Raw genomic sequence first — 14,871 nt, forward strand, 5'->3', positions numbered from 1 at the left:
GCGGGCGGGAGGGAAGGCCGGGCAGCTGTGGCAGGTCCATGCGACACCATGGGGACACCCCAGGGCTCTCCAGGGTTGGGAGCAGCCCCACAAGCCACGGCGGGGTGACACGGGGGCGCTGGCAGGTGGCAGGTGCCCGGTCCCACGCGGGACTGGCGGCACGTGGCGGTGCCTGCGCCGCTGCAGGTGTGACCCCGCCGGGAACACGCTGTTCCCCGGCACTGGCACTGCTCGGCGCGGCCGGAGCGGCGGCTCAGCCCCGTCCTCACCCTCAGGCACAAGCGAGACACCGACGGAGCTGCTGCTCCCCCCTCCCGCACGCCTTGTTTGCGGTGGTGCTCGCTGCCGGCTCACCCAGGCGGGTGCCCCCCCGAGTGGGTTCTGTGCCCCCCCGGGCCTTGCCCGTGCCCAGGTGCCGGCGCGCAGAGCGGCGGCGTTATCGGTGCCGGCGCAGGTGGCAGGAGCCGCGTGCGGTCGGTGCCTCGGCCGCGTCCCCGGCGGGCGGTGACCGCCTCCTTCCTGCCCCGGCGGCGAGGCGAGCGCGGGGGCACAGCTGCGGCAGCCCCGCCATGTGCCACCGCCCGCGCGAGGCACCGGGACCCGCCGCCCCCGCGGGGAGCCGGGGGCTGCTCCCACCGCCCGGGGAGGGGGCACCGGGGAGGGGGCCCCGGGGCTCTGCCTCGAGCCGCTCCTCGGGGCGGTCCCGTGGAGGCTCCGGCGGGATTGGGGCTGAATCCTGTCAGCGCGGGGATGGCTCTTGCCGGGCTCCAGCGGCAGAGTTGGACCCACGGGGGGTACAGGAGGGGCCCCCTCGGCCCAGGTGCTGGGGGGGGGGGCGGCTCCCCCCGGGGACATCCGTGTGCCGGCCCACTGTGGCGAGGTGTGTGACGCCAGAAGCGGAGCCGAGCCTCATATTTGGGCACGAAGCAGGTTATTGGAGGCCGTGGCCCCGCAGCTGGGCGATCCCTCGGCTGATAAAGGCTCCCCTGGTGCTGCCGCCTGCACCGGCTCCGGCGCTGCCGCTACATCATCCCCTGCCTGCGCTGGGGGTGCGGGACGGTGGGATGGGGCCGGTCGGGGCGCTGGGGCTGCTGCTGTGCCTGCAGCTGTGTGGGGGTGAGTGGCGGGGTGGTGGGAGCGGGGACCCGCCGGTGCCGGGCCCGGCTCAGGCCCCTCCGTGCCGCAGGCTCCGGGCAACTGCGGCTGGTGGGGGGCGGCGGGCGCTGTGCCGGACGCGTGGAGGTGAATCACGACGGTGAGTGGGGCTCCGTCTGTGTCTTGGACTTCGACTGGGAAGCTCGCTGGGCCACCGTGGTGTGCCGGCAGCTGGGCTGTGGCCGCGTGGCCTCGTCGTCCCCATACGCCCCGTTCGGGCAGGGCAGTGGCCGGATCTGGCTCCAGCCCTACTTCTGCCGTGGCACCGAGGAGGTGCTGGAGGAGTGTCCGAACTTCGGATGGGGCCAGCACTCCTGCAGCCACAAGCGGGATGCGGGGGTGATCTGCACAGGTGAGGGGGACAGGCTGGCCGTGCCGGGACACCCACCTTGTGCCGGGGTGTGCCAGGCAGGGCTGAACTGTGCCGGTGTCCCGGTGCAGAGGCCGTGGAGCTGAGGCTGGTGGGCGGCGGTCCCTGTTCCGGGAGAGTGGAGGTGAAGCTTCAGGGACACTGGGGCTCAGTGGGAGATGACAACTGGGACATGGAGGATGCTGAGGTGGTGTGCCAGCAGCTGGGCTGTGGCTCGGCCGCTGGTGCCTATGCCGCCCGCAACCACTTTGGCACGGGGGCCGGGCCCATCAACCTGGTCCTGGTGGACTGCAAGGGGGATGAGGCCACACTGTGGGACTGCGAGATCCGTGGCTGGGGACCTTATAGTAACAACCACGACTATGACACCGCCGTCATCTGCCAAGGTAGGAGCCGGGCTGGGAGGGACGCGGCACTCCCGGCACATCCCTCAGTGCCAACTCTGCACCGCTCCCGCAGGGTTTTCCCGGCTGGTCGGAGGTGACAGAGCCTGTGCCGGGCGGTTGGAGGTGCGGCAGCGCCAGGCCTGGGTTGGTGTCTGCGCGGAGCACGTGGACATGAAGGTGGCCCAGGTGGTGTGCCGGGAGCTGGGCTGCGGCGCGGCGCTGGCCATCCCCGGCAGCGGCCGGTTTGGGGCGGGAACGGGGCCGCTGTGGGAGGGGGGGTTCAACTGCACCGGCAGCGAGCCCCTCCTCAGCGCCTGCGCCCGGCGGGTGCCCCACAGCCAGGGCTGCGCTGGCCACGCCACCATCATCTGCTCCCGTAAGCACCGGGGACACCGGGGGTGTTGGGGGTCCCCCCAGCATCACCCCCCTGAACGGCCTTTCTGCCACAGCCTACACGGGCTTCCGGCTGGGGAACAGCAGCTCGGGCTGTGCCGGGCGGGTGGAGGTGGCGGTGAGGGGCACGTGGGGGTCCGTCTGCGCCACCGACTGGGACCTGCCCGATGCCGACGTCCTGTGCCGCCACCTGGGCTGTGGCCACGCCGTCACCGTGCCCCCGGGAGGCTCCTTCGGCAGCGGGGACGGGCCGCTGAGGCCGGACGCCTTCGGCTGCAGCGGGAGCGAGCTGCACCCGGGCGAGTGCCCCGTGGCCGTGCTGGGGGAGCCCCCCTGCAGCCCGGGGAACGCCGCCGCCGTCAACTGCTCAGGTCTGTGTGGTACCTGTGGGAAGAGCCTCCAAGGGCTTTTGGGACACCCCAAGAATTGGGAGTGGAGCACTCAGGGCTGTTTTGGGGTGAGGGGAGTGCTAAGCCAGGTCGTTTTACAGGCATCGTGAATTCCATGCGGCTGGTGGAGGGTGAGAGCCGGTGTGACGGGTGGCTGGAGTTGGCCATAAGCCCTGGGGTTTGGCGCCGTGTGCCAGGAGAGGTTTTGGCTGAACGGAATTTCGGTGTGGTGTGTGGGAAGCTGGGCTGTGGTGGGCTGGACAAGAGCCATGCTGTCGTTGGTACGGTCCCCGTGTGGAACATGAGCGATTCAGAGCAGAACATTACAATAGAAGTGGTCCACACTCTCTGGAAGATGACCAACCAGGAGATGCCTGTCTGGCTGAACGACTTAATACTCTGGGACATGACCACCGGGCCAACCGACATCCCTCATGGGGCAGCCATCGTCTGCTCAGGTGGGTGTCCCGAGAAGGGCCGGGGTGCTGGTGCCCCGAGCAGCCCCCAGCCCGGTCCTTCCGTGCCCGCAGGCAGCCGGCGGGTGAGGCTGGCGGGCGGTGCCGGGCGCTGCGCCGGGCGGGTGGAGGTCTATGCCGGTGGCACCTGGAGCATCGTGTGCCAGGAGCGCTGGGACCTGCGGGCCGCCGCCGTTGTGTGCCGGGAGCTGGGCTGTGGCGCGGCACTGGAGGCCCCCGGCTCGGCGCGCTTCGGCCCCGGGCCGGGGACAGCGTGGCCGTACGTGGTTGAGTGCGCCGGGAGCGAGGAGTCTCTCTGGGAATGCCCACGCTCGGAAGGGCGCGAGTGCGAGCGCGGGGCCGGGGCCGGGGCCGTCTGCTCAGGTGAGTGTCGGGTGTCCCCGGGGCGGGGAGCAGCAGAGCCCCCGGGGGGTTCCCGTCCGTGCCGTGACCCCCCTGCTCCCCTCGCAGAGCAGCTCTCCCTGCGGCTGGCGGGCGGGCGCGGGCGCTGCAGCGGGTCCCTGGAGCTGCTCCACAACGGCACCTGGGGCCGCGTGTGCGCCACCGGCACCAGCCCCGGCACCGCCGCCGCCGTCTGCCGGCAGCTGGGCTGTGGGGACGGGGGGCAGCTGGCACCCGTACCAGCCCTGCAGCCGGCCCCCGCCTGGCTGGCCTGGGTGGGCTGCGAGGAGGGGGCCCGCTCGCTCTGGGGGTGCCCCTCGGCACCCTGGCACCTGCAGGCCTGCGGCCCCCGAGGGGACGCCTACGTGGCTTGTGCGGAGGACAGTGACAACCCCAGCGAGACAGCCACCCCCCCGTGCCCGGACGGGGCCACCTGCACAGGTAGCTCTGCCCGTGCCAGCAGCCCCCCCGCCGGGCCGGCTGGGATCCCCCTGCCCTCACTGCCTGGCCGTGTCCCCACAGCTGTCCCCAGCAGCGGCCCTGCGGTGGCCAGGGGGACTGTGCCGGTGACAAGCGGGCAGGTGGTCAGGGGGACTGTGCCGGTGCCGGTGGTGCTGTGCGTGGTCCTGGGGACGCTGCTGTGCCTGGCCCTGGGCGCCCTGGCCGTGCTGATGTGCCGTGCCCGCGCTTGGCGCCGAGGTGGGTCCCGGCGGGTGGGTGCCGGGGCAGAGCCGCTTTGGGGGTTCAGGGGCTCCCCCCGTGTGGAACGGCTCGGAGGGTGGGCAGTGGGTGACCCCGGTGCCACCCACGGTGCCCACGGCCCTGGGAGAGCGCTGCCTCTTGTTGCAGGCCCCGGCAGAGCCGTGGGTGCCATCCCCGACGCCATCTACGAGGAGCTGGACTACAGCGCCATGCCGGAGTACCAGGAGGTGCCCAGTCGCCCAGGTCGGTGCAGCCCCCGTGCCCCAGCTCTGCCCGGACAGGGGGGCTCTGCCCCACAGTCCCACCGCGGCAGCGGGTCCTGGTGGCACAGCACTGGCTCCTCCCCGTGGTGTGGGGGGTCCCTGGGTCCCATCACAGCCCTGCTCTGTGGCTGAGGTTGTGTCACCCGCGGTGCCACCTCTGGCCACCCCCAACACTCTGTTTTCCCCCTGCAGGTTCCCCGCGGGAGGGCTCAGTGAAGAAGCTGCTGTATTACACCGGGGACAGCGTGGAGGGGAGTGACACCGGGGCAGCCCCAGGTAGGGGCACAGGGCAGGAACCCAGCGGGGAGTGCTGGGGACAGGGGACACGGCAGGGCTGGGGAGCTGAGGGGACACGTCCCCCTCGTTAGTGGGCAGAGAAGCATCGCCTTTCCCTGAGGGACCAAGGGCCACCAACACATCCCTGGTGGCACGGGCAGAGGGGAATGGCAGAACCGGAGGGGGCAATGGCACAGCTGGAGGGGAATGGCACAGCCAGTCCCTGCTACAGCCACCGGGTCAGTGCCATGTACCCCCGTGCCAGTCCCAGCCCCCCCTGCCCTGCCTGGGCGTGGAACCCCAGATGGCTACAACGATGCCACAGCAGGAACCCTGGACGACTACGACGATGCCATGGCTGGAACCCCGGATGGCTACGATGATGCCACGGCCGTGCCAGAGGAGTCTCCCGCTTCCAGCACTGGGGACATCTCTGAGGGGGTGGCACAGAGGGGCTGGATCTGTGTCCCACCCACAGGTAAGAGCGACCACAGCTGCCCTGTCCCCCCTGCAGAGCCACTCCATGGGGGGTTTGGCTATGGTGGTGAGCTGGGATCCCGCACCAGATCCACGGGGGCTGCAGAAACACAGAAACACCCCAGGTGGGGTCTGGAAGGGGCACATGGAGCTGTCCCCCTGAGGCACCTGCCTTTGCTGTCCCCAAGGTGGGAGCTGCCCCCCTCCAAGTCCCCCCGGAGCCACAGGGGACCCCCCGGGACAGCCCCCGGGGCACATGGACTATGATGATGTCGGCACCGGCACCCCGGGGATGTCGCAGTGAGGATGTCCCGGCCATGCCCCATCCCTGGGGACACGTGTGCAGGGTGGGGGGCTCTGTGACATCATCTCTGATAATGTCATTTGGGGCACTCCGGTGTCACTGGGAGGGTGGTGTTGTGGTGGAGAATATGAGTGGGGAGTCAAGGGGGTCCAGTGGGTTCCCCCAAAAACGGAGGGGACAGCCCAAAAATGCCTAAAAATTTGTAAGGAGGGGCTGTGTGTCTCTGTAAAATACTAAAGCCTTTTAAATTTGTTATTTTTAAATCTATTGATGAATAATATCAATTCATATGAAAACTGATTTCAAAATAAAACCCCATACCTGTAATAATATATACAGGATTTTGAGCTATGAGAAATTCCAAACGTGGATCCATAGGGTTTGAAAATTAAAATAAAACTTTTGTACGAATACGTTAAACACTGAAGGGCTGGAAAATGTGAGGCAGGTACTCGCTGTGCAGCAGCAGGGGCAGGTCGGTGTGTCGGGGGTTGTTCCTGTCCCCTCCCTGTCACCCCGGGGCGGTGGCACCGAGCGGGGAAGGAGCGGCCGGGCCGGGCTGGGGCCGGGGGGGTTCCCGGGGCACCCAGGACTTGTGGCCTCCTGTCTCTCCTGGGGGGGTAAAATGAACATTTTGAGTTAAAACCGAGGCAATTAGTGAGGGACATTCTGCAGGGGAAATCCAGGTTCACCCAGCAGGACAGGAAGGGACAATTCTGGGGTAAAACCTGAGCTGGGCAGGGGACGTTTGGGGGTCAAACCGGAGTTCCTGTGCAGGGGACAGAAGGAAAGTTTGTGAGGGAAAAGCAGAGGCAAATTGGGAGGGGAAGCAGAGGTGACATTTTCCATAGAATTGCTGAGGTAATTTGGATGAAACAAAATCACCTTTTTTGTGGGGTGAATCTGGGGGTACCTTTTCGAGGAAAAAGGAGCCTTTCTGAGAGAAAGGCTGGGAACTCAGAGAAGACCGAGGCAGAATTTTGGACAGAAAACCTGGAGTTCCATAGAGGGGACAGAGGTGACCCTTTTAGCTGAAAACTGGGGGTAATTTAGAGGGGACATGACCACTGTTTTATGTAGGAAAGGGGGGGGTGATGTAGAGGGGAGAGAGGTGGCATTTCAGAGGGAGTGGCTGAGCTGGTTGGTGAGGGCCTCGAGTGCTGATTGGGCAGCGTTGTGCTGGGCAGCGGGGGCCGGGTGAGCCCGTTACCTGCCGGGTGCCCCCGGGGGGAGCCGTGGCAGGGCTGCGGGGCTGTTGCTCTCTGGGTGTCTCAGGGTTTGCCTCGGAATCCCAAAGCCTTTCTCCGTGCAGGGTTAGGAGGCAAAGACTGGTCTTGGTTTCTCGGTGCTGTATTAATGCTTTTTGCTCCTTCTCTGTCCAGTTGTGCCCTCCCTGGGGCTCAGCTCAGGTCCGTGCCCAGCGGCTGGTGGAGTGTGGCGAGTTGTGCTTCCTGCCGGGCGGGAGCTGCCTTGGGAAGCTGCTCTGTCCCCACGGCTGTGCCGAGCCCGGGAGCTTGGACAGGGAAGGGCAGGGCCCGTCCTGCCGGTGAGAATTGGGTTTGGCTGGGGGAGGATGGAATGGAGTGTGTGCCTGTTAACTCCAAGGAGAGCCAACAGCTGGGAGAGACCCCAACCAGGTTTGGTGCCATGAGAGCAGCTTCAAAAGACCTCGAGTGTTGGAGAAATGTCCAGGAGAATGGGTTCCTTTTTTGCAAGGACAGGGGGGTTGCTGTGCTCTCTAGCAAAAATACTGCCCTTGGGATGTTCAGGGTGAGGAAATGTTGGCCACCTGTGGGCTGGAGAAAAGGTGTGTGGGTGCCTGTGTGTGACACCCGTGGGTGTGCAGGAAGGGGGTTCTGGTGCCATTGGAGCTGCCAGGGAGCCAAAAAAGGCACAGTTCTCTGAAAAAGGCAAAAGCTCTGTTGGTCTCTGTTGACACCTGCACCAAAGGAGATGCAGATTTTCCCCTTCTTGGTTGAACAAAGCTCCCAGCAAAGGAAGCTTTAGATTCCAACTCACCTTTATGCTACTCAGCAGGATGTCGAGTGCCACTGTATCCCTGAGGTCACCCTTTCTCCTGCTGGGAGAGCACGAGGTGGATGGAAAGGTTCCCCAGGCATCTGCAGGCACAAGGGACTCGTACAGCTGTGATTTTCCTACAGCCCTCGTGAGATAGACTTTCAGGGTACCATGGGTCATGTGCCAGCTCTCCTGCTGGAGCTTTTGACTGCTGTATTTGAACACAAAGAGTAGAACTAAAGTCAGGTCTGTTCTGGAGTGTGTTACACTTGTGCAAAGTTCCTTCCCTCTGTTTATTTTCTGTTCTGGAAAGCACAGTCTGGAGTTCCTGGGCACTTTCTATTAAATGATTCCATGAAAACAATTTTGTACTGAAAGGGGAAAGGAGCTGTCTGTTGGAGGTCAGATTTCCATGATAAAAGCTTTATGCTTTTTCAGTCAATAAGCTCCTAAAATATCTTAGTGTGTAGGAATGGCTGGCTTCTAAAACTCACCAATTGAATCTTAGAGGTTTCTTTGAAGAGCTGATTTCAGGCAGCAGAATTGGCCCCCAGGAGGGACTCTGTGCCTGCTCTCCCGTGGCTCCAAGGGATCTCTGGCCCTTCACGCCGGCACCGAGATTTTCTCGGGAAGGGTCTCAGATCCCCGGACCAGTCTGGGACACAGGCAAGATCCCCCTGCATTTTGGGACCAAATTGGCCCCCTGGAGGGACAGTACTGTTGGTGCCCCCCGGGTTGGGGCACCCCAAGGACTCCAGCGCGCACCGAAAGGATTATTCGGGGAGATCCTCGGGGTGCCCGGCCCTGGGGAGCTCAAAGCAAGGTCCCTGCCATGGATTCAGGCATTGCTGAGAGTATCCCAGGGGTCCCTGTCCCTGCTAGACATGGAGCTCTCTAATGGGCTGTCATTGGGTGATAAAAGTGGTGCTCCAAGTGCCAAAGAAGTGTGGGGTTGGGATTAAGAAATGAGCAGTGATGGTCCAATTGGCTGTTTGCTCTTGACTGTAATGGTGAGAGCTCCAGGAGTGCCAGATGTGTGTTCCAGTCCCCAGCATTTGGTTGGCACATGTCCTGGTCAGACACAGGTCCAAAACACAACAGAGAGAGAATGAAGGACTGGCAGTGTTAAGGTGATTGGTGTGACAGGGGTTAAACTGGGAAAACATTGGCTAATTCCTGAGTTTGTCTCTTTGCCAAACTGCCCCAAAACTCTGCTAGGAAGAGATTGAGTGGAAAAGTTGAGGCAGAAATGAAATTGAGAAATGGGAATATTGAAACTGCAATTCCTGAAACTGAATGTGTCCAAGCAGCAGCTCTTCTTTTGCAGGGAAGAACTCCTGTCAGCAGCAAGATCCTGACTGAAGAGGCAGCTGCAATTGTACTGGTAAGGCAAACCCAGTGTCCATTAAAATTAGGAAGCCAAGCTGGATTGGTTCCAGTAATAGCTAAATTTGCTAAACATGGTTTGATAGTAGAACATGAATGCAAGGACTTGTAGAGAAAGCAAATGACAAAGATGGTTGATTCCTGGAGCAGGGTCTGACAGACAGTGGCACTGGATGTTTGGTTGTGGTGGGGAATGAGCAGCTTGACCTCCCCAGGGTTGTCTGTGCTGGGGGTGGGTTTGGGTCCTGTGTGGCCACAGGTCTGTGCAGCAGCTGGAGCCTGGGCAGGTTTGGGGGCTGTGGTGTCCCAGGCTCCTCAGTTTGTTGTCCCTGTTTCCTTGGAGTGTCCCAGTGTCCCTGCTTGGCTGTTTGTTGCCCTGCAGGCAGAAGAGCCCAGGGCTGAGATGGCTGAGTGTTGGTGTGACCCACAGTGGGTGTCCCTGCCCTCGGGACAGTCCCCAGAGCTGCCTTTGGCATCCCCTGCTGAAGGGTGGGAGCTGCCCAGAGCCAGCAGCATCCAGCTGGAGGATCCAGGAGGATGCAGCTCCTGTTGTCTGGGAGGTAAGAGGTGGGGTGCAGGAGCTGGCAGGGGTGTTTTGCAGGCAGAGGGAGGGCAGGAGCAGGAGAATTGCAGCTGCAGCAGCTGGGTCAGTGCTGGATGGAGTCAGGCTGGGAAAGGACCCTGAGTGTCAGGGCAGGGGAGAGCCCAGGGTGGCCCTGGGAGCCCTGGGGCTGTGAACAAGTGCAGTGGGCAAAGGAAGGGGCACTGGAGAGCTGGGCAAACAGCTGGAGGAGTTGCAAGGAGAACCAGGAGACTGGAATGCAGGAGCAGCAGCTCCTTGTGTGTGTGTGTGTAGAACCAGGTGTACTGCAGCCCCCAGTGAGGTGGGAAATGAACCTCAGGAGGCTGGGAACGAGTCCCACAAGCTGGTAAAAATGGGATGGACTCTTCCCAATGTCTGAAAAGCTTTTCTTTAGTTTTGCTTTATCAGTTGAAAACTGGAGTGATTGTTGAGGTGTTGGCACTTGTTTTCCTGTGTCTTTGGTGAGGTGTTGGCTCAGTACCTTTCTTGGAGCTGCTCTTGGATGAAGAGGTGCCCCCAATTCACCTGTAAGGGCCTGGTTTTCTTCCCTGCTTTTGGGTCCCAAATAATAGTGGAGGGAGAGGCAGAAAATCCCACTGCTGCTGGGGCTGAACTATCTGGAGTGAGGGGGCAGGACTTGGCCCTGATGCCTGAGTGCTCTCCAGCCCCCCAGGCTGGATCCCCACTGTCAGCCCCGGGCTCCATCCCTTGAGAAGATGGTGTTCCTGCAAGCCCAGCTGCTGTGCTGGTGGTCCTGTGGGCATCTCCTGCCCTGGCCTGCTGTGAAGGTGTTTGTGCTGCAGCTCAATAAAGTCCCTTTCAGTGGTGATTGTGTCACTTTGGTGTCAGTTCCTCTCCCCTCTTCCCCTGCCCCTGTGGCTGCATCACTGGCTTGTGCCTAACTGAACTCTTCCCCTGCAGCAGTTCCCTGCTGCTCTCAGAGAGGTGGAGCTGAGGCCCCTGAGCCAAGGGAAAAAGGATCCATCCAAGGCAGGCCCGTGCTCACCCCCTGCCTTCCTCCAGCCTCCCGTGTTTCCAGTTCCCCTCCCTGCTGGACACACAGCCTGTTCCCAAACAACCCCTGTTCCTGTTCTCTCTCCGTGTCTCCCCTCACAACTCCCCTCCTCTAATCTCCAGCTGCCCAGGCCCCTGGTTTTGAGGGGCATTCCTGGGCTGCTGCCCCCCCATTCCTTAGAACTGAAGTGCCAAGAGCCCCAAGTGCAGAGAAGTCTGCAGGGAATCAGTGCCAAGAGCTGCCCGTGCCTGCCTGTGTTCCTGCAGTTCTCCTTCCTGCTCTCCCTGGGCTGGAGAGACCTGCCTGCCCTGGGTTTATTGGAGCAGAGGGATGGGATTACATTGGTGCAGAAGGGATGTTCACAGACATGTTTTCTGACAGGCAGTGCCATTTCCCTTTGGCCTTTCCCAAGTTTTCCCAAGTGCTGCCCAACATGGGGATCCGTGTGCTGGGACAGTGATTGGCAGCAGGAAGGGGAGCCTTGGCCTCACCTGCCCAGCTCAGGTGGGTGGCACAGAATTGGGGTGGGCTGGCAAGGCATGAACATATTTCTGAGTTCTGGAGTGCCTTGAAGCCTTTCCCTGTCAGGTCTCTCTCCCTCATTTCCTGGGCTCCAGCATCCCAGGTGTCTCTTCCTTTGTCCAAAGTCCAGTGGCAGAGGATGGACTGACTCACAAAGGGGGTTTGGAATGAAAAGGGTTCTATCCAAATGGGGCTAGGAATGCAGTAAGAAAGATGAGCCTCCTTTTAGTGCCTGAAATAGATAGGAATGAAAATGCTGGAGAAGGTCCCATTTTATTTGGTGTCTGTCCTGGATTTTTCATGGCTAAAACCCTCTAGTGAGCAATCAGGAGAGAAGGGTGAAGGGCAGGAGCCTTTGACTTGCCCAGTGCCCTTAATTGCCTTGTTCTCCTCTCTTCCAGGCCAGGCCAAAGCCCTGATCCAGCCCAGCTCTGCCAAGTGCCCTGGGCTGGGAGCAGCCAAAGGCAAGAGGCTGCAGCCCCGGCCGGGCTGGGGGCTCCTGGTGCTGCCGTGGGGTGGAGTAAGTCACAGGGACACCTTTCTCTCCTCCTGCCTGTTGGCATTTGCTCCCTGGGCACTGGATGTGTAAGGAAGGAGGGAGTAGCAGGGAAGGGGAGTGTTTCCAAACTGTCTGAATGTTGTCCCCAGGTCTGGGATGGAGCAGCCATGGGGGTGGTTGGGTTTGGCCTGGGCCGGTCGGGATCAGCCATAAACGACCCACCAGACCCTGAACCCTCACTGGACATGTCCAGCCCCTCAAGTTGTTAATTTTCAACAGAGGACAAAGTATTGGTATTTGCTTCTGATCTGTGGAGAATTTCCTTTGGAATGATCAACCAGGGAATGTATCAGTGCAAAGCATCTTTTTAGGTCTTTGTTTGTTTGTTTGTAATTTCCTCTCTGGCTTCAATGAGTTTGGTGTGCTCCTGTTAAGGAAGCAGCGTGTTTTTATCTGGAAATTTGGGGTGGTTTGCTTTGTTTAGGGTGTTTTTTCCCCCACTGACTCGGGCCTTCCGTGCATAGTCCGTGTTGTCCTACAGGACTGTTTTGGTTCTGGGTCAGAGGGAGAGAAGGGAAGTGGCTTTTCCTCATCTTGAATGTTTCCAAGCAGAAGTGGGGCATCGTCCTGCCCCTCCCCAAAGCACTGCAGGCACCTGGGAGTAGCTCAGGGCTGGCCCAGTTCTCTGAGACAGAACCATGGGGGAAAAGTTTAAGTATTAATAACATCTCTGGTGTCACTTGGTTGCAAAGATTGGGTCCTACAGTCCCAGGGTGTTAAGGAAAACAAGGAACTCCTGTTCTTCATGGCAAACCTTCTGTTATTGCCTGTGCAGTCTTTGGGTTCTGTTGTCTGAGTTCCTGTCCAGGATCTTTTGAAGAGAACCTGTTAGAAATTTAGAGGTGGGGTTAGAATGTGGGCGTGTTCCCTACCAAACTGATGGACTGGAGTGATGAGTGCTCTCAGCCCAGCGAATTTCTTAATATTGTGTGGCTTTCCCTCAGCTGTGGGTGAGGAATTGTGCAAGCAAGGCCTGTGTGCCTGTGGGTGTCTCCCGTGGGTGTCCGTGTGGCAGGGCTGGGACAAGGACTCGTGCAGGGACCCAGCTGGCACTGGAGCTGCTGCCATTCTGAGCCACTGCCAAGGGCTGGGGAGAGACCATCTGGGAGGCTGGTGCCAGCATTCCACTGGGAGCTGGATCTCCCTCCAGCTGCAGCAGCCAGGGGAGGGTTCTTCCTTGGGCAGCCCAGTGGCTTCTGCTCAGGCTGGCCCAGAGTGGGGCTGGGGCAGGTTCTCCAGGGAACTGGAGCCAGCCCTGAACAGGGCTCTGGAGAGCAGGAGCTGCAGGGACTGAGGTTTGCAAAGCTGGGCTGAAGTTTGTCAAAGCAGCAGAACATTCTCATTCTGGTGGGTTTGTGGAGTCCGTGTTGGTGCCCAGGAGAACTGGGTCAGACTGGTTTTGTGGTCCGAGAGCTGCCCCCCTAAATGTGGCAGGCTGTGTGTGCTGGCAATGAAGTGCTATCCCAGAGGCTGATGGTTTCTGTCTCCAGGGATGCCCAGGACGCTGCTAATGCCCAGGGATCTGCTCTGGGTCCAGGCTGTCCGTGCTGGAGGGCCCTGGTGGCTGCAGTCCCTGAGCCCGCAGAGACAGAGAGAGCCCCGGCCCGAGTGGCCTTTGGCCCCTTGTCCTGAATTTGGGGTGAGCCTGGGAGTGTGTGGAGGGTGAGAATGAGGGCTGTGCTTCCAATGCATCATCCCTAGGAAGATCCTGTTGTTCCAGAGCGCTGGGGACAGTTTGGGCTTGGCAGCTTCAGAGCTGGGTTGGAGCAGCCCCTGAAAAGAATCAGGAGAGTGGAGGTTTGTCCCAGTGGTGCTTTCACGCCCCACTTGACAGTCTGGGCTTTGTGTTTGAGGTTGTCCTGTATTTGCTCTGCAGATAAGGGGCCCTTCCCAATTCAGCCCAGCAGATCCCAAGGGCTCTGACAGGAATATGGTTCTTTCCTTCCCTTTGGGAGAACTTCATCTCCAAACTGCCATGAGCAATTCCTTAATTTCTCCTGGAGAAAACCAAGTGTCAGAGGCAGTTTCCAAGGAGCCCAGAAGTGTCTTTGGAGCAGAGAGTGCTGCCAGCTCTGTGTGCCTGTCCCCAGCCTGGCACTGCCCACAGGGACACACTGGGCACAGACCATGAGAGGGAACAAAACCACTGCCTGCCAGAGGGTTTGGCCTGGGCCATCAGGCCTTGGGCAGGAATTGGACTGGGCAGCTCCCGCCCGGCAGGAAGCACAACTCGCCACACTCCACCAGCCGCTGGGCACGGACCTGAGCTGAGCCCCAGGGAGGGCACAACTGGACAGAAAAGGAGCAAAAAGCATTAATGCAGCACCAGGAAACTGAGACTAGTCTTTGCCTCATAACCCTGCACGGGGAAAGGCTTTGGGGTTCCGAGGCAAACCCTGAGACACCCAGAGAGCAACAGCCCCGCAGCCCTGCCACGGCTCCCCCCGGGGGCACCCGGCAGGTAACGGGCTTACCCGGCCCCCGCTGCCCAGCACAACGCGCCCCTAAACGCCCCCGGCTGCCCCGGTGCACAAACCCCGCGGCCAAGGCGCTCTCCCCTCCGCAGCCCGGGCAGCAGCGGGGCCGCACCCTCAGCCCTCACACACAACCGCCCGCACCCGCCCCGCCGGCCCTTTATACCGCGGGCCGGCAGCGCTGCCCAATCAGCACTCGAGCGCCTCCGCCCAATCCCAGCCCGCCCGGCCCTGTGGCCCCGCCCCGCCCGCTCAGCCCGGCCCCGCCCCTCGGGACGGCCCCGCCCCCGTTCCCTCAGCGCGGCCCCGCCCCCGTTCCCTCAGCGCGGCCCCGCCCCCGTTCCCTCAGCGCGGCCCCGCCCTGCCAACAACCGGGAAAAGGAAAATGGTGTTTCCTGCTGGAAAAGGATTGTCTAGGAACATAAATTTTGGACCGGTGATGCAGCTATTGAAGGAGGGGAATAGTTTAGAGAAACTGAGCAGTACTTTTGTTACACGCACTAATCAAAACCAATAAACACCAAAATGGACTTTACTGAGCTGCAACACAAGGATGGTCTCAGGAGGCAAAGGCGAGAGGTGCACACAGGAGCACCAAAGCTGCACCTGGGGGTTGGGTTGGAGGAACACAATCTTACCGAGTTATGAGCCAGGGGATGGCATTTGGGAACAGCTCCTGCTGACTGGAAAGGATTCAGGTCCCAGGCTCAGTCTGCAGCTGGCAGTCCATCTCGGCCCTCA

At 61.3% G+C, this 14,871-nt stretch overlaps 1 protein-coding gene across 1 annotated transcript in view; it reads left to right on the forward strand.

Moving 5' to 3' along the window:
- Positions 1–891: 891 nt before the first annotated feature.
- The window catches only part of LOC127466287 (antigen WC1.1-like), a 31,720-nt gene continuing 17,740 nt past the window's right edge, over positions 892–14,871 (forward strand). The window contains 13 exon segments of the mRNA XM_051776947.1: positions 892–1,116; positions 1,187–1,507; positions 1,597–1,911; positions 1,985–2,287; positions 2,361–2,675; positions 2,795–2,967; positions 3,064–3,538; positions 3,620–3,991; positions 4,073–4,249; positions 4,400–4,495; positions 4,708–4,791; positions 5,057–5,269; positions 5,457–5,615. Of these exon segments, the coding sequence (XP_051632907.1) occupies positions 1,065–1,116; positions 1,187–1,507; positions 1,597–1,911; positions 1,985–2,287; positions 2,361–2,675; positions 2,795–2,967; positions 3,064–3,538; positions 3,620–3,991; positions 4,073–4,249; positions 4,400–4,495; positions 4,708–4,791; positions 5,057–5,269; positions 5,457–5,572 (3,012 nt within the window). The 5' untranslated portion in view covers positions 892–1,064 and the 3' untranslated portion in view covers positions 5,573–5,615.

This window comes from Manacus candei, unplaced genomic scaffold, assembly GCF_025592945.1.
Source record: "Manacus candei isolate 608988 ecotype Guabito, Panama unplaced genomic scaffold, ASM2559294v1 h1tg000009l, whole genome shotgun sequence".
In the NCBI taxonomy this organism is placed as follows: Eukaryota; Metazoa; Chordata; class Aves; order Passeriformes; family Pipridae; genus Manacus; species Manacus candei.